This window comes from Heptranchias perlo, chromosome 16, assembly GCF_035084215.1.
Source record: "Heptranchias perlo isolate sHepPer1 chromosome 16, sHepPer1.hap1, whole genome shotgun sequence".
Lineage (NCBI taxonomy): Eukaryota > Metazoa > Chordata > Chondrichthyes > Hexanchiformes > Hexanchidae > Heptranchias > Heptranchias perlo.
The window spans coordinates 65678836-65697898 of NC_090340.1; the positions used below are offsets into that span (position 1 = coordinate 65678836).

General features: G+C 48.8%; 1 protein-coding gene across 3 annotated transcripts in view; it reads left to right on the top strand.

Moving 5' to 3' along the window:
- The window catches only part of fbxo31 (F-box protein 31), a 54167-nt gene extending 36154 nt beyond the window's left edge, over positions 1-18013 (top strand). For all 3 annotated transcript variants that reach the window (XM_067998233.1, XM_067998234.1, XM_067998235.1), the window contains 6 exons: positions 1404-1571; positions 11039-11113; positions 12015-12124; positions 12673-12826; positions 13642-14039; positions 16912-18013. In XM_067998233.1, the coding sequence (XP_067854334.1) occupies positions 1404-1571; positions 11039-11113; positions 12015-12124; positions 12673-12826; positions 13642-14039; positions 16912-17134 (1128 nt within the window). In that variant the 3' untranslated portion in view covers positions 17135-18013. The remainder of the gene's footprint in view (positions 1-1403; positions 1572-11038; positions 11114-12014; positions 12125-12672; positions 12827-13641; positions 14040-16911) is intronic.
- The last annotated feature ends 1050 nt before the right edge of the window (positions 18014-19063 follow it).

The window sequence follows — 19063 nt, forward strand, 5'->3', positions numbered from 1 at the left end:
TAAATAATACTCTGCCTTTCTGTTTTTCCTTCCGAAGTGGATAACTTCACATTTATCCACGTTATACTGCATCTGACATGTATTTGCCCACTCACTCAACTTGTCTAAATCGCCTTGAAGCCTCTTTGCATCCTCCTTACAACTCTCAATCCCACCTAGTTTTGTGTCATCAGCAAACTTGGAAATATTACATCTGGCTCCCTCATCCATATCATTGATATATATTGTGAATAGCTGGGGCCCAAGCACTGATCCCTGCGGTACCCCACGAGTCACTGCCTGCCACCTGGAAAAAGTTACCCATTTATTCCTACTCTCTGTTTCCTGTCTGTTAACATTTGGCCATCAAGCCTGTGCTGGCTCTTTTTAAGAGCAATCCAGTTAGTCCCATTCCCCCACTCTTTCCCCGTAGCCCTGCAAATTTTTTCCCTTCAAATATTTATCCAATTCAGTTTTGAAAGCCACGAATGAATCTGCTTCTACCACCCTTTCAGGCAGTGCATTCCAAATCATAACCACTAGCTGAGTAAAAAAGTTTTTTGTCATGTCGCCTTTGATTCTTTTGCCAATCACCTTAAATCTGTGTCTTCTGGTTCTCGACTCTTCCGCCAATGAGAACAGTTTCTCTTTATTTACCTTATCTAAACCCTTCATGATTTTGAACACGTCCATAAAATCTCCTCTCATCCTTCTCTGCTCTGAGGAGAACAACCCCAGCTTCTCCAGCCTATCCATGTAACTGAAGTCCCTCATCCATGGAATCATTCTAGTAAATCTCCTCTGCACCCTCTCTAAGGCTTTCAGATCCTTCTGAAAGTGCGGTGCCCAGAACTGGACACAATACTCCAGTTGTGGTCGAACCAGTGTTTTATAAAGGATCTTCATAACTTTCTTGCTTTTATACTCTTATGTCTCTAAAATGACCATTGTGGGACAGGACACGATTACTGAGGCCATGCCTCTTCACGTGTGCAGCTGACCTAAAAGTATTGCATTAGCGAGTCCCCTGAGTGGTTATCTCTCCTCATTGGGTAGTGAATAGATATTAGTGTTATTAGAGAGGGGAGGGAAAAGTAGCTCTCTGTCACCATTGCTAATGTCGGGGCAGGGGGGGTCCCCCAGGAGCTAATGGAAGTTTGGCAGTAGCCTGTTGGCAGAGTAACACACTTCCTTCATACGTATACCAGGAAAATTCAGCCAGTTGGGTGAATGAGACGGGTCAGCACCGAGTTACTTTCTAATACATTCTGTCGCTTTAGCCCTTTGTATGGATTGAGAGATCTGTGGCTGGACTGAACTGTGCATCTTCAGTGAAGGTGCACGAAAGGATTTTTGTGCTTATGTTGTTTTCCATGTTGGACAGGTGATGGGCGCTCACTGGTGTTTGTGTTGTTGACTCACAGGTGGATGGATTGTTTATCATTGGCTGGATGTACCTGCCCCCTCACGACCCACAAGTCAATGACGCCATGCGCTGTAAACCTTTATTCCGGATTCATCTGTGGGAAAAGAGCAAGGCTGAAGTGGAATGTATGTATGGTCACAAAGGGTCTCACAAGGGAGATATACAGGTAGGAGGGGAAAGCCTGGTGGGATTTCTAACTGCTCTTCATTCATTCAACCTCTGTATAGAAATGAAAAGGTCGATCTAAAGAGTAGAATGCACAAGCAGCTGTTCCTTAAAGGCATTTACGGTGAAACCTGTATAAAGGGACACTCATTGACCGTCCCAAATAAATTACTGTACATACAATCACCATTTTGAAAGTACGGACACCTGAAAATAAAAGACACCCGATGCAAGTCATTTATGTGTCCCTAATTTACAGGTTTCACTGTACTTCCTCTAATTAGCCATGTGATCTCGCTGCGACGTGTAAAAGTTCTCATGAGAGGTGCATTCCTCCTTTCCCTGCTGTTGTGAGGCTAAAGAATCAGGAAAGCATCCCAGCTATCTCCACAAAATGTGCTCCCTGTAACCCAGTTTTTTTTTTATTCATTCATGGGATGTGGGCATCACTGGCAAGGCCAGCATTTATTGCCCATCCCTAATTGCCCTTGAGAAGGTGGTGGTGAGCTGCCTTCTTGAACCGCTGCAGTCTGTGTGGTGAAGGTTCTCCCACAGTGCTGTTAGGAAGGGAATTCCAGGATTTTGACCCAGCGACGATGAAGGAACGGTGATATATTTCCAGGTCGGGATGGTGTGTGACTTGGAAGGGAATGTGCGGGTGGTGTTGTTTCCATGTGCCTGCTGCCCTTGTCCTTCTACGTGGTAGAAGGAGTTTGGGAGGTGCTGTCGAAGAAGCCTTGGTGAGTTGCTGCAGTGCATGCTATGGACGGTACACACTGCAGCCACGGTGCGCTGATGGAGAAGGGAGTGAATGTTTAGGGTGGTGGATGGGATGCCAATCAAACGGGCTGCTTTGTCCTGGATGGTGTCGAGCTTCTTGAGTGTTATTGGAGCTGCCCTCATCCAGGCAAGTGGAGAGTATTCCATCACACTCCTGACTTGTGCCTTGTAGATCCCCAGGATGTTGATGGTGGGGGATTTGGCGATGGTAATGCCATTGAATGTCAAGGGGAGATGGTTAGACTGTCTCTTGTTGGAGATGGTCATTGCCTGGCACTTGTCTGGCACGAATGATACTTGCCACTTATGAGTCCAAGCCTGGATGTTGTCCAGGTCTTGCTGCATGTGGGCACGGACAGCTTCATTATCTGAGGGGTTGTGAATGGAACTGAACACTGTGCAATCATCAGCGAACATCCCCATTTCTGACCCTATGATGGAGGGAAGGTCATTGATGAAGCAGCTGAAGATGGTTGGGCCAAGGACACTGACCTGAGGAACACCTGCAGCAATGTCCTGGAGCTTAGATGATTGGCCTCCAACAACCACTACCATCTTCCTTTGTGACTCCACTGGAGAGTTTACCCCTGATTCCTATTGACTTCAATTTTACTGGGGCTCCTTGGTGCCACACTCTGTCAAATGCTGCCTTGATGTCAAGGGCAGTCACTCTCACCTCACCTCTGGAATTCAGCTCTTTTATCCAAGTTTGGACCAAGGCTGTAATGAGGTCTGGAGCCGAGTGGTCCTGGCGGAACCCAAACTGAGCATTGGTGAGTAAGTGCCGCTTGGTGGTACTGTCGACAACACCTTCCATCACTTTGCTGATGATTGAGAGTATACTGATTGGGAGGTGATTGGCCGGATTGGATTTGTCCTGCTTTTTGTGGACATGACATACCTGGGCAATTTTCCACATTGTCGGGTAGATGCCAATATTGTAGCTGTACTGCAAACTTGCAAACGCTTCAGCCTTGTCTTTTGCACTCGTGTGCTGGATTCTGCCATCATTGAGGATGGGGATGTTTACAGAGCCTCCTCCTCCCATTACTTGTTTAATTATCCACCACCATTCATGACTGGATGTGGCAGGACTGCAGAGCTTTGATCTGATCTGTTGGTTGTGGAATCGCTTAGCTCTTGTCCATAGCATGTTGCTTCTGCTGTTTAGCACGCATGTAATCCTGTGTTGTAGCTTCACCAGGTTGGCATCTCATTTTTAGGTACACCTGGTGCTGCTCCTGGCATGCTCGTCTACACTCCTTATTGAACCAGGTTTGATTCCCTGGCTTGTTGGTAATGGTAGAGTGAGGAACATGCCGGGCCATGAGGTTACAGATTGTGTTGGAATACAATTCTGCTGCTGCTGATGGCCCACATCGCCTCATGGATCCCCAGTTTTGAGCTGCGAGATCTGTTCTGAATCTATCCCATTTAGCACGGTGGTAGTGCCACACAACATGTTGGATGGTGTCCTCAGTGTGAAGACGGGACTTCGTCTCCACAAAGACTGTGCGGTGGTCACTCCAACCAATACAGATGCATCTGCGACAGGTAGATTGGTGAAGACGAGGTCAAGTAGGTTTTTCCCTCGTGTTGGTTCGCTCACCACCTGCCGCAGGCCCAGTCCGGCAGCGATGTGCTTCAGGACTCGGCCAGCTCGGTCAGTAGTGGTGCTACCGAGCCACTCTTGGTGATGGACATTGAAGTCCCCCACCCAGAGTACATTCTGTGCCCTTGCTACCCTCAGTGCTTCACCCAGTGATACATTCTCGCCCTCCCGCAGCAGGAAACTCGGTTGGCAAGTACCCAGTTTGATCCTCTTCCCTTTCGCGCCCCCCCCCTCTCCTCTTCCCTTTCGCGCCCCCCCCCTCTCCTCTTCCCTTTCGCGCCCCCCCCCTCCTCTTCCCTTTCGCGCCCCCCCCCCTCTCCTCTTCCCTTTCGCGCCCCCCCCTCTCCTCTTCCCTTTCGCGCCCCCCCCTCTCCTCTTCCCTTTCGCGCCCCCCCCCTCTCCTCTTCCCTTTCGCGCCCCCCCCTCTCCTCTTCCCTTTCGCGCCCCCCCTCTCCTCTTCCCTTTCGCGCCCCCCCCTCTCCTCTTCCCTTTCGCGCCCCCCCCCTCTCCTCTTCCCTTTCGCGCCCCCCCCTCTCCTCTTCCCTTTCGCGCCCCCCCCCCTCTTCTCTTCCCTTTCGCGCCCCCCCCCTCCTCTTCCCTTTCGCGCCCCCCCCTCTCCTCTTCCCTTTCGCGCCCCCCCCTCTCCTCTTCCCTTTCGCGCCCCCCCCTCTCCTCTTCCCTTTCGCGCCCCCCCCTCTCCTCTTCCCTTTCGCGCCCCCCCCTCTCCTCTTCCCTTTCGCGCCCCCCCCTCTCCTCTTCCCTTTCGCGCCCCCCCCTCTCCTCTTCCCTTTCGCGCCCCCCCCTCTCCTCTTCCCTTTCGCGCCCCCCCCTCTCCTCTTCCCTTTCGCGCCCCCCCCTCTCCTCTTCCCTTTCGCGCCCCCCCCCCTCTCCTCTTCCCTTTCGCGCCCCCCCCCTCTCCTCTTCCCTTTCGCGCCCCCCCCCTCTCCTCTTCCCTTTCGCGCCCCCCCCCCTCCTCTTCCCTTTCGCGCCCCCCCCTCTCCTCTTCCCTTTCGCGCCCCCCCCCTCTCCTCTTCCCTTTCGCGCCCCCCCTCTCCTCTTCCCTTTCGCGCCCCCCCCTCTCCTCTTCCCTTTCGCGCCCCCCCCTCTCCTCTTCCCTTTCGCCACAGAATGGGGGAGGGGATCAGAAGGACAGGAGGAGGCCATTCAGCCTCTCGAGCAGATTCCGCCATTCAATTAGATCGTATCTTAACTCCATTTACCCGTCTTGGTTCCGTAACCCTTAATACCTTCGCGTAACAAAAATCTGTCAATCTCAGTTTTGAAATTTTCAATTGACTCCCAGCCTCAGCAGCTTTTTGGGGGGAGAGTTTTCCAGGTTTGCACAGTGAAGTGTTTTACAAATATATCAGTGAAAAGAGAATTGTTAAAAGTGAGGTGGGAGCCCCGAGAGGAGAGGACTTTCAATTTATAGGTCATGATCAAAAACTGATGGAAGCTTTTAATAAGCACTTTGCATCGGTCTTTACTAAAACCTTCAGGTGAATCCTGAAGTGGTTGAGAGCAAGATGAGTGATGCTGTGTTGGATAAAAGGAGAGTTTTAGATAAATGAGTTGGGCTAAAGGAAGATAATCCTGAGAGTAGATATTTGCTCTGTGGAGTGTGGATGTGTGACTGACGGCTAGAGACTGATAAGGTTGATGAAGCTGTACAAAAGCTGATGGAATTCCAGGTCACAAGATGTATAGAATATAAAATCAAAGAGGTATGTATTCCCATGTATTTATATATGAACCTGTATAAAACCTCAGTGAGAGGACAGTGTATTTTATTGGGCTCCACACTATAGGAAGGATGTTGAGTTTTTTTTAAGGCTTAATTTATTTTTGTTAAGTTTAGTAAACAGTCAAATAAACTGAGGCACGACAGAGCAGCTCACACCCATCGAGTGCACATCTTGTGCCATGTGGAAACTCTAGGACGCTTCCCGTGTCCTGGACAACCACAGGTACAGGAAGTGTCGTCAGCTGGAGGAGCTCAAGCTCCGGATTTCAGAGTTTGAGCAGCGGCTGGTGTCACTGCAGTGCATCCGCGAGGTTGAGAACTACGTGGACAGCATGTTTCAGGAGGTGGTCTCCCCACAGCTTAAGAAAGTGCAGGCAGAGAGGGACTGGGTGACTGCCAGATAGACAAGGAGGACCAGGCAGGTAGTGCAGGAGTCCCCTGAGGGCATCTCACTCTCTAACCAGTAGTTCTGAGGTTGAAGGAGAGGGGTCCTCTGCGGAGTGCAGCCAGAGCCAAGTCCACAGCACCATGGGTGGCTCAGCTGTACGGGGGGGAGGAGAAAGGTCAGGAGAGCAATAGTGATAGGGGGTTCAATAGTTCGGGGAGCAGACAGGCATTTCTGCGGCCACAGACGTGATTACTGGATGGTATGTTGCCTCTCTGGTGCCAGGTTCAAGGATATCACTGAGAGGCTGCACAACGTTCTGGAGGGGGAGGGTGAACAGTCAGAGGTCGTGGTCCATATCGGTACCAATGACATAGGTAGAAAGAGGGATGAGGTCCTGCAGGCAGAGTTTAAGGAGTTAGGAAAGAGATTAACCAGCAGGACCTCAAAGGTAGTACCAGATTATTCCCGGTGCCACGTGCTAATGAGTATAGAATTAGGAGGATGGAGCAGATGAATTCGTGGCTGGAGAGATGGTGCAGGGGGAAGGGCTTTAGATTCCTGGGGAAGGTGGGACCTGTACAAGCCGGATGAGTTGCACCTCGACAGAGCTGGGACCAATGACCTTGCGGGAAGGTTCGCTGGTACTGTGGGGTGGGGGGTTTAAACTAATTTGGCAGAGGGATGGGCACCAGGATGTAGCATTGGAAAGGGGAAACAAGGAGCACAAAGGATTAGGAGAGAAGGATAGTCCTAGAGTAAAAAAATAGTACAGTATTAGGTGGGGTCAGACCGAGAGAGTACAAGAAAGTCTAAGACGGGTTTGTGGTGCATGTGTGTAAATGCACGAAGTGTGGTAAACAAGGTTGGTGAGCTGCAGGCGCAAATAGCCACATGGGAATATGATGCTGTGGTGATAACGGAGACCTGGCTCAAAAAAGGGCAGGATTGGGTACTAAATATTCCTGGATACAAAGTGTTCAGGAATGATAGGGAAGGAAAGAAAGGAGGAGGGTGGCAATATTGAGTAAAGCAAATATTGCAGTGCTGGAGAGGTCAAGGACAGAATCTATTTGGTTAGAGTTAAGGAACAATAGAGGTGCCATTACACTACTGGGTGTATTCTATAGGCCACCAACTAGTGGGAAGGATATAAAGGAGCAAATTTGCAAGGAAATTACAGAGAGGTGCAAAAGCCATAGAATAGTGATAACTGGTGACTTCATCTACCCTAATATAGACTGGGATAACAATAATATAAGGGGCAAAGAAGGAGAGGAATTTTTGAAATGAGTTCAGGACAACATTCTCGACCAGTACGTTTCCGGCCCAATGAGGAAGGAGGCATTGCTGGACTTGGTTCTAGGGAATGAGACGGGCCAAGTGGAGCAAGTGTCAGTGGGGGGAGCATTTAGGGAGCAGCGATCATAGTATCATAAGGTTTAGAATAGTTTTGGAAAAGGACATGGACCACTCTAAAGTAAAAATACTCAATTGGAGGAGGGCCAATTTCAGTGGGATGAGAACAGATCTGGCCCGGGAAAATTGGAATCAAAGATTGGCAAGCAAAACTGAAATTGAACAATGACGGCCTTTAAAGAAAGGAGGGAGAAAGGTAGGGCAACTAAAGCCAGAGCTCCCTGGATGATAAAGGAGATAGAGAATAAGATGAAACGGAAGAAGGGGGTGTGTGACAGATGTCAGGTTGATAACCAGGCTGAATATAGAAAGTTCAGAGTGGAAGTGAAAAAGGAAATAAGAGGGGCAAAGAGAGAGTATGAGAATAGACTGGCGACCAACATAAAAGGGAATCCAAAAGTCTTCTACAGACATGTAAACGGGTAGTAAGAGGAGGGGTGGGGCCGATTAGGGACCATAAAGGAGATCTGCTCATGGAGGTAGGGGGCATGGCTGAGGTACTAAATGAGTACTTTGCATCTGTCTTTACCAAGGAAGAAGATGCTGCCAGAGTCTTGGTAAAGGAAGATATAGTTAAGATACTGGATGGGCTAAAAATTGATAAAGAGGAGGTACTAGAAAGTCTGGCTGTACTTAAAGTAGATAAGTCACCTGGTCCGGATGGGATGCATCCTAGGTTGCTGAGGGAAGTAGGGGTGGAAATTGCGGAGGTACTGGCCATAATCTTCCAAACGTCGTTAGATAGGGGAGTGGTGCCAGAGGACTGGAGAATTGCAAATGTTATACCCTTGTTCAAAAAAGGGTGTAAGGATAAACCCAGCAACTATAGGCCAGTCAGTTTAACTTCAGTGCTGGGGAAACTTTTGGAAACGATAATCCAGGACAGAATTAACAGTCATTTGGACGAGTGTGGATTTGTTAACAGCAAATCATGTTTAACCAACTTGATGGAGTTTTTGATGAGGTATCAGAGTGGGTTGATGAGGGCAATGCGGTTGATGTGATGTGTATGGATTTTCAAAAAGCGTTTGATAAAGTGCCACATGGTAGCTTGCTATTAAGATTGCGGCCAATGGATTAAAGGGGTCAGTAGCAACACGGATACAGATATGTCTAAATGACAGGAAACAGTAGTGGTGAATGGTTGTTTTTCGGACTGGAGGGAGGTGTACAGTGGTGGTCCTCGGGCGGTGCTGGGACCACTGCTTTTCTTTAATGACTTGGACTTGGGTGTACAGGGCACAATTTCAAAATTTGCAGATGACCCAAAGCTTGGAAGTGTAGGAAACAGTGAGGAGGATAGTGATAGACTTCAAGAGGATATAGACACTCTGGTGGCATAGGCGGACACTTGACGGATGAAGTTTTATGTGGAAAAATGCGAGGTGATGCATTTCGGTAGGAAAAATGAGGAGAGGCAATATAGGGGGCACAATTCTAAAAGGGGTAGAGTAACAGAGGGATCTGGGGGTATATGTGCATAAATCGTTGAAGGTGGCAGGGGAGGTTAAAAAAGCATACGGGGCCCTGGGCTTTATAAATAGAGGCATAGAGTACAAAAGTATGGAAGTCATGATGAACCTTTATAAAACACTGGTTCGGCCACAACTGGAGTATTGTGTCCAGTTCTGGGCACCGCACTTTAGAAAAGATGTGAAGGCCTTAGAGAGGGTGCAGAAAAGATTTACTAGAATGATCCCAGAATAAGGGCCTTTAGTTATGTGGATAGATTGGAGAAGCTGGGATTGTTCTCCTTGGAACAAAGACGGTTGCGAGGAGATTTGATCGAGGTGTTCAAAATCATGAAGGGTCTGGACAGAGTAGATAGAGAGAAACTGTTCCCATTGGTGGAAGGGTCAAGAACCAGAGGACATAGATTTAAGGTGATTGGCAAAACAACCAAAGGTGACATGCTGTCTTAAAAGGTTTATCCTCAAGTGGTTAGAATCTGGATTGCACTGCCCGAGGGGGTGGTGGAGGCAGATTCAATCATGGCCTTCAAAAGGGAACTGGATAAATAATTGAAACGTAAAATGTGCAGGGCTATGGGGAAAGGGCGGGGAGTGGGACTTGCTGGATTGCTCTTGCAGAGAGCCGGTGCGGATGCGATGGGCCAAATGGCCTCCTTCCATGCTGTAACCTTTCTATGATTCTAGAAAATTGAGGCTTTAGAGCGGATACAAATATGAAAAAAGACTCGGAAAATGGGGTCTTTCTTTGTTAGAATAACACAGATTACAGGGACGATATGATAGAAGTGTTTAAAATAATAAAAGGATGGGACGGGATAGATAGAATCAGACTGTTCCCAGTAGTTGAGGGTCTCGAATGAGGGGCCATCGATACACGATTAAATGTAAGAGATTTAGAACAGAGGGGAAGAGAAACTTCTTCACAGAGTTGGGAGTCTGTGGAATTCACTTCCAGAGTTAGTGGTTGAGGCAGAAACTGTCAACATTGAGGATTAGATTTGGAGAGGTGGATGAAGGAAAAGGTGATAAAGGAATATGGGAACAGGGAGGGGGGTGGTAAATGTGACTGGGCCTATCTGGTCGTGTGGAGGGTAAACGCCGACACGGACTGGTTGGGCCGAATGGCCTGTTTATGTGTTGTAACCTGGATGTATTTTTGCTGCTTGTGTCTATCAATCCTGTGCTGTGAGCTCAGAATGTGGCCTATTGGCTGAGCAGGCTGGGAAGCTGTGTGAAGATAAAAGATTTGTCTGGCTCAGTGTGAAACTGCATCACTTGTTGCAGCGAGCAGGAAGGTGCAAAATTCTCTCCCGGGTCTGGACTGAGCTAATTCACCTCTCCAGATTGGTGGCAGGGATGCTACAACCGGCCAGTGACCCTGAAGCAGGGAGACCGGGTTCCTCTAACTCGTTGGATCCAGCGGCTATGAATGTGTGAACATCGGTGAGAACTGATCAAAATATTGCAACTGGCTGGATCCCAGTTCCTGTGTTACCCAATCAATCACATCCCAAACAGGAATCCAGCCTGAGAACAGCGATGGTTTACAGCCCCTGAGGCACTGATTGGCTGGCACGTGCTATCACTGGCTCTCTCTGATCCTGAGCCACTGATTGGCTGGTCCATGCTATCACTGGCTCTCTCTGATCCTGAGCCACTGATTGGCTGGTCCATGCTATCACTGGCTCTCTCAGATCCTGAGGCACTGATTGGCTGGTACGTGCTATCACTGGCTCTCTCTGATCCTGAGCCACTGATTGGCTGGTACATGTAAATACGAGGTGACTCACATCCTGAGGCACTGGTTCTTTTTTAGTTTATATTCGGGCTGTTATTTGCAATTTTGCAGAAATGAAGCAACATTAATGAGGTGCCAGGTTTGAATGAGACCACCGATCAAAGTTATCCTCAGATCATCAGCAGAGCACGACAGGCTCCTTGCAAACCGACACACTGTGCCATTTACTGCCTCAAGTTAAATAACTTGTGAACACATTTTATGTTCTTCTTAGCTGCAGAATCCTGCATCTAATTGAAAGAGTTTTTTTCTCTGCAGATTGTGAAGAAGGACGAGTTTTCAACCAAGTGCAATCAGACTGACTTCCACCGAATGGCTGGAGGGAGGCAGGAAGTAAGTGTCGCGGCTCGGGGTCCAATCAGTGACCTCCCGAGGGGAGGGGGAGTGTGTTGTGGGGCCTGACCTCCCGAGGGGAGGGGGAGTGTGTTGTGGGGCCTGACCTCCCGAGGGGAGGGGGAGTGTGTTGTGGGGCCTGACCTCCCGAGGGGAGGGGGAGTGTGTTGTGGGGCCTGATATCCTGGGGAGGGGGGGTGGGTGGGGAGTGTGTTGTGGGGGCTGATCTCCCGAGGGGAGGGGGAGTGTGTTGTGGGGCCTGATGTCCTGGGGAGGGGGGGTGGGGAGTGTGTTGTGGGGGCTGATCTCCTGAGGGTGGGGGAGCGTGTCCTCTGAGTGATTGTGATTTTCATCTCAGGTTATATGACTCCAGATTAAACCCTCCTTCAATAGTCCTTCCTTCCCTCCCCTCTCTTCGGGACCAGCTGGTGTTGATCTAGCAGGTTTCCACCCACTGTGTAAAGCCACAAAAGTGTAAATGTTTTTCTGGGTGGTTGAGGGGGAGGAGAGTCTAACAACGAAGCTTTCTGTTCTGAACCCCCCCCGCATCCCCTGAGTTCCCTGTCCTACTCACTGCTCCCAACATGTTAACCTGTCGATAGGCTTGCTTTGTATTTCCAATATTTGCTATTTTTATTTCAGGTTTCCAGTTTTTGTAGGTTTTTGTTTTGTGCTTCACTGTGAACAGTTGTTTGGCTCTTCCGACCTTCCCGGTGATGCCAGTTACAGGGAGGGGCTGCCAGTGTCCCAGAGCAGCTCCTTCCGTTCAGTGGGCACTGGCCACCTGGCCCTGGATAGGAACTGGGACCGGGTGCTGCTACATGCCCTCAGTGCATGGTTAGAATCATGAGCTCCTCTGCTACACTGGATTTCTTCGGCTAAACTGTGTTTGCTCCGACAGGAATTCCGGACATGGCTCGCGGAAGAGTGGGGCCGGACTTTGGAGGACATTTTCCACGAACACATGCAGGAGCTGATCCTCATGAAATTTATCTACACCAGTCAGTACGAGTGAGTGTCTGTCACTGGGGCTAACTCGCTTTGGCATTACCCAACTTCCAGATCAAGAATCTGCACTGCTTGTACTTAGGGTCAGCACCTGGGAGGGGGTGCGGGGCCTGGGAGGCCGGCGGAGGGGGTGCGGGGCCTGGGAGTCCTGTTGTTCCCCTGTGTTTAATGAGGTGATGGGGAGATCCCTTGTAGTAATCTTAATGCACTCGGGGTGGTTGGGAGTGGCTGATATCAGAGACTTGTGGTGCCTGGGTCCTTCTGGCTTCAAACAGAATGAGTTTCATAGATTCTTCCCCTGTACTTGTATCTGTGAGGCCTGTAATATTTAAGGGACAATTTGGCATATGGTCAGGGCACCCACACCGGGTGAGATGGGTACGCATGGTCCGTGGTGCACGGCCGGTGTCCAGGGGCGTACGGCGTGTGGCCCATGTCCCGGGGCGAGCGGCCCGTGCCCCCTGTCCAGGGCAATCAGGAATTGGGAAATGTGTCTGGCCTCTCTGGGCAGGAGTGGGGGTGATCTTGTGCCCTTTGTATTTGTATTTCAGTAACTGCCTGACGTACCGTAGGATCTATTTGCCGCCATGCAGTCCAGAGGATCTCATACCACCCGGCCTCTTTAAAGGAACGTACGGGAGCCACGGGCTGGAGATTGTTATGCTGAGCTTCCATGGAACCCACATCAAAGTAACAAAGATCACCGTAAGTGACCGTAAGCTTCATTCCTGAGAGACACGGCTCAGATCTGTGGAAATGGTAATGACTGAGAAAACGCTCTGATTAATTGTGGAAACCGTAGCCCAGAAGGAGACTCAGAGCCTTTAAGTGAGTGTTTGCTGGAGAGCATGAGTCTCGGTGTGGAGGGCTCTATCTTACTGGGGGGTCAAGTGGAATTGGTTAGATTTGATTTCCTAGGTTTATAAGTCATCCTGACAAAATCTTCCTGTTGTTGCTGAGAATTATTTGTAAATTGCCTAAGAGTGTGATGCCCATTGAGTGCCAGCTTGGCTCAGTTGATGGCAGCCTCTGAGCCCGATGGTTTTGGGTTCAAGTCCCACTGTAGACTTGAACACATGATCTAGGCCGGCACCAAGTGCTGTGTTGTTGGAGGTGCCGTCTTTCAGATGTGATATTAACCCATGCCTTTTGAAGAGGCCATAAAAGATCCCACAGCACTATTCAGAGAAGAGCAGGGAGTTCTTCTCGTGCCCTGGCAATGTTCATCCCTCAACTAGCATCATGAAAAACAGCTCATCTGGTCAATCGTTTGCTGCCCGTGACATCTTGCTGTGCACAAATTGGTTGCATTGTTTGCCGACATAACATGATATTGGGTAGTGTGGTTTTTACGGTGCATGTTACTACACACTGCTGAATTTCACTGATGTTGAAATTGAAGGGATCGAGAGGCAGATGTAATCTAGTATTCTATCCGAATCAAGCAGTGACCTGTGTATTGGACACCACTGGAAAAAGGATTTAAACTAACCATTAATCTTTTTTAACATCGTGTACAGGGAGACCCGAATGTGCCTGCAGGACAGCTGACTTTGCACATTGATGTGACGTGCTCTGTCCAGCTGCCTGATATTGAGCACCTGAGAAACTTTGATAAACTCTCTCGAATCGTGCTGGAAATTCACCAACGGGTGCAACGTGACCAACAGAACCAGGAGCACTGGCAGGAGAACACTCAGCACAATGTGGACAGCTCACAGTTCACATGTAATGGTGTGCAAGAACCAAACTGCCATGGGGCAAAAGCTGCAGGGATGAATATGAAGATTGAGACAGCGGGAGCAGAAGGAGGGACTGCAGAGGGACCGTCAGCACCACCTGTGGCTGGGCAGCCCTTTGTGCTACCTGTGGGAGTGATGGCTCGAAATGAAGTGTATCCAAGGATGTGCCGGGCCTGGTAAGGAATTGCCCAGTGTGCCTGACTAAATAACAGGGAGTTACTGGCCCTCCAAGGGTCAAAGGTAAATGTAGGCAGGTCAGTGGAGCACCAATACTGACACTGAAGCTCGAATGTATGTTCATGGCCGTGACTCCCATGAGTGGATTGTTGATCTTGGCTGGGCTCAGTTGGCAGGACTCTAACCTCTCAGTCAGAAGGCTGTGGGTTTGGGTTCGCTAAAGTATTCAACCACATAATCTACACTCCAGCGTAGTACTGAGGGAGTGGTGCATTATCTGAGATGTTAAACCGAGGTCCTGTATGTTCCGCTGGTTCAGGTGGGTATTAAATATCCCACGGCACTATTCAAAGCACAGCAGGGAGTTCTGGTGCCCCGGCCAATGTTCATCCCTCATCCAGTATCAACAAAAATAGATTCATTCATTGCTCACCTCATTCTGGTTTGCAGGATCTTACTGCGTGTAAATTGACTGCTCCAATTACCTACATAACTACAGTAATGGCTCCTGGGGCTAAAAGGCTTAAATTATGAGGACAGGTTGCATAGACTAGGCTTGTATTCCCTCGAATATTGAAGATTAAGGGGTGATCCAATCGAGGTGTTTAAGATGATTAAAGGATTTGATAGGGTAGATAGAGAGAAACTCTTTCCTCTGGTGGGGGAAGTTCAGAACAAGGGGGGAGAACCTTAAAATTAGAGCTGGGCCGTTCAGGGGTGATGTCAGGAAGCACTTCTTCACACAAAGGGGAGTGGGAATCTGGAACTCTCTCCCCCAAAAAGCTGTTGCGGCTGCGGGGTCAATTGGAAATTTCAAAACTGAGATTGATGGATTTTTGTTACGCAAGGGTAACGTAATCAAGACTGGTAAATGGAGTTAAGATACAGATCAGCCATGATCTAATTGAATGGTGGAACAGGCTTGAGGGGCTGAATGGCCTCCTCCTGTTCCTATGTTTATTCCTGGACCCACTGCTCTCAGCTGACTCCACACGCTCCACAACTGGACTTCCTCCCCATAGTGTCCTGGCTCTCGGACTTCAGCTTTGGATTGTCTCGATTGTCTCCTCCCTGCCCTCTGTTTACACCAGTGACATGCCTTGCCCAATCTCTGCCGTGCCCGGGTAACCCGAATCTGCTTTCTATCCTTGGCTGCTGTCTGGACCTGAGCCAATTTTGTGAATCTCTATGTTTTTGGCTCCTCTCGGACCTTTCTCTTTGCGGAGCAGGCTCGAAGGGCCGAATGGCCTATTCCTGCTCCTATTTTTTTTATGTTTATCTCAGCCCCTTCCCCCTCACCTGGCTATGCCACCCTTCATCTCTACCCCCTCACTTGGCCATACCACCTTTCACCTCTACCCCCTCACCTGGCCATACTTTCCACCACCTGTCTTGCTCAAACTGCCCGTGGTGCCAGTGTAGCTGTTATCACAATCACTTTTGATCATCTCGGCTTGTTCCACCCCTCTCACTCATCCTTTAAAATCCTCACGGTCTAGCACACCTCCCACCCCCACCCCATGTTCCTCTTTGAGAGATCTTCTTTCCTCTCTCTGCCTCTACACTGAGCAACTCCTCATCTTCAGCAATTTCAGTCTCCACCTCAGCTCCTCTTGTCCCCTCTCTGAATTCACTGCCCTCCTCTCCTCCCTAAACCGTTCCCTCTGTATAAACTCTCTCACCCATATCGTTGCCATCCCCTCAACCTTAACCTTGTTCATCGACAAGGCCATCTGCAGCCACTCCCTTTGGATCCCTCAGCACCCACATCCCACTTTTCTCTTTCAACCCCACTTCTTTCTACATCCACCCTGAAAACAACTCCATCCCAAGTTGCTTAAAGCTGCTGTTCCAAACTCCCAACAGGTCAGCCCGTGGCCCTCCATTCACCACACTACCTCTCCAGTCATCGATTTGTTCAACCACTCCCTCACCTCCACCGTCAATGCCCTTATCCCCAGCAAAACCTTCTCTTTCCTATCCAGTCGTTCTCCTGATGTGGCCCCCATCTTTTCTGATGCAAAGTTGAACGTACCTGGTGCACAACTGGCCTAGCCACCCACCCTCAGGTCTGGAGCACATGGAGCTCTGCCGCACCTCACTGTCCACTGCCAGAACCACCCACTACTCTAAGATGTCCTAAGGGTAAAGATAACCCCAGACTCCTTTTCTCTACCAACCATCTTCTTAAAACCCATCTCCCTGCCCCCTCCACCTTCATTTGTAACACAAGTGTGAAGAGCTGATGGATAGAGACCATTCATTCTGCTGCCTGTTCTTGTCCACAAATCCAGTCCCCCATCGGTGGCAGGGCATTCACTTCTCAGCACCGTTAAAAAAAAAACCTTCTCTAGTCCATCTTTTTGATCGAGCTTTTGGTCACCTTGTCGGAACTCACATCAGAGCTCAGGGTCTAGTCCTTCATTACTTTTATTTATATTTTTCCTTCTCTCTAAAGCACCATGGGACTTTTTCTACATTAAAGGCTCTATAAGAAGTGCAAATTGTTGTTCAGAGTTTTGAGACATATGTGAGAGATCTGATTTGGTGCTCTAAAAATGCAAGTCTGGCCTTTGCAAACCAGTCACAAAGATCGAATGGCAATTTTTACCCAGCCACACTCGTGCTCCTCTCACCAGCCGGTTACTGCCAGGTATTGATAAAAATTATAACTTTCAGAACGCATGAGAGGTCTGAAGGGTTCTGGAATAGTTTGTTTTAAATATCAGTTATTTCAGATTGGCCCTGTTTTACCAGTTTGTAATTGTAATGAATGCATGTAACTTTTAGGTGAAGGATTTTTCAGTGCAGTATTTTTTCCACTGTTTTTAGCGATTCTGAATGCTTGTTGTGTTTCTGCCTTGTTCCTAGTTTTTACGGCACTGGCCTGATCGCTGGGCACGGCTTCACCAGCCCTGAGAGAACCCCTGGGCTTTTCATCCTATTTGACGAGCAATGTTTTGGCTTCATCTGGTTGGACCTGAAATCCTTCAGCCTCTACAGCAGGATTGAAGACTCGCTGAAAAGCGCACAGGCCCCTTTCAGAGAAGCTTTCGAATTGATGCTCAAGAGCATGCAATCGTGGACATCCTGACTAATGTCAGCTCTCAAGGAATGAAGCGTTGCACCTGTGAGCAATCACAGCTGCTTGAAGCTGTCCCTCCCCACGTCCACTAAAGCATGCACTTTGGGAAGAAAGACTGGCGTTTGAAGTTGCCAGAACGACATATCGCTGCCTCCTCACCGTAGCCCCCCTCCCCCTCCTCCTCCCTCCCCCCCCCCCCCCCCAACACACACATCTGAGCTACTACCCGAAGGTAATATTGCTGCAAAGGTTTTGTAATAAAGTTTGTTCTCGTGTTACCTTCGTGGGCTGAGTGGAGATTCTCCCAACACTCGCCTGTGCGTTAGGTGAGGGTGAGCGATGATCGGCTGAAGCTTGCTGACTTTGGGCATTGAGAAACCTTCGATGGTTCAGTGAGCATTTCTGAGGGATCCATCTTTTAATTTTGTTACAAACTGTTGAACACATTTACCTTTATTGTGTTTGAAGAGGAATAGAATGAGGAGGAAGTGATGACTTTTGTATTTGATGTCAGAGAAACTAGATTATCTCTGGACTAAGTGTTTCACTCACACCTCCTCACATCTGAATCCTCTAAAACTAGATTATCTCCAGACTGTGTATCGCACAGATCCTCACATCTGAACCCTCTCACCATCTGGACTGAGGGTTTCTCACACACTCCTAACACCCGAACCCTCTAAACCTGCCAACTGAGACGTAGTGATGCAATATCAGGAAATAAAGTATAATTTAAATTTTAGTTTATAAAGTTATTATGCTTGAAAGATTTTAATATTTATGTTAAAAGATTTATAAAAGAGAAATTTTCAGTTTAATGTTTTTATGTTTGAAAAGATTTATTTAAGTTTTGTGATTTGAGACTTAATTAAAAGAAACTTTTGGAAATGGTGTGTGTTGTATACTGCTGACACTAAGGACAGGATGGGGTAGCAGCAACTCATTCCCATGTCTGGAGTCACTGGGCTTGTGACATACCTCATGTTGTAGTGCCACTTGCAGATGGCTGATGGAGTTGCTCGGGCAAGTGCTTATGTCTGATAGATACACTGGAGCATGTGGGTGCGTCTGGGATTCCTGCAGTGTGGGCACCGGACGGGGGTGCGGGGATGTGGGCACCGGACGGGGGTGCGGGGATGTGGGCACCGGACGGGGGTGCGGGGATGTGGGCACCGGACGGGGGTGCGGGGATGTGGGCACCGGACGGGGGTGCGGGGATGTGGGCACCGGACGGGGGTGCGGGGATGTGGGCACCGGACGGGGGTGCGGGGATGTGGGCACCGGACGGGGGTGCGGGGATGTGGGCACCGGACGGGGGTGCGGGGATCTCTGCACCTTTTTATTTGTTGAATTCAGCAAAAAAGGACCAAGAGATTGATTAAGAGGGGAAAAATAGAGTTTGAGAGTAAACTTGCAAGGAACATAAAAGTGGACTGTAAAAGCTTCTACAAGTATGTAAAAAGAAAAAGATTAGTGAAGACAAATGTAGGTCCCTTACAGTCAGAAACGGGAGAATTTATAATGGGGAACAAGGAAATGGCAGAGCAATTAAACAAATACTTTGGTTCTGTCTTTACAGAAGGGAAAATTAGAGCCAGACCTTTCAGGAGTGAGATTAGAAAACATTTCTACACACAAAGGGTTGTAGAAGTTTGGAACTCTCTTCCGTAAACGGCAATTGATACTAGCTCAACTGCTAAATTTAAATCTGAGATAGATAGCTTTTTGGCAACCAAAGGTATTAAGGGATGTGGGCCAAAGGCAGGTATATGGAGTTAGATCACAGATCAGCCATGACCTTATCAAATGGCGGAGCAGGCACGAGGGGCTGAATGGCCTTCTCCTGTTCCCATGTTCCTAGGACACAAATAACTTCCCAGAAATGCTAGGTAACCAAGGGACTAGTGAGAAGGAGGAATTAAAGGAAATCAGTATTAG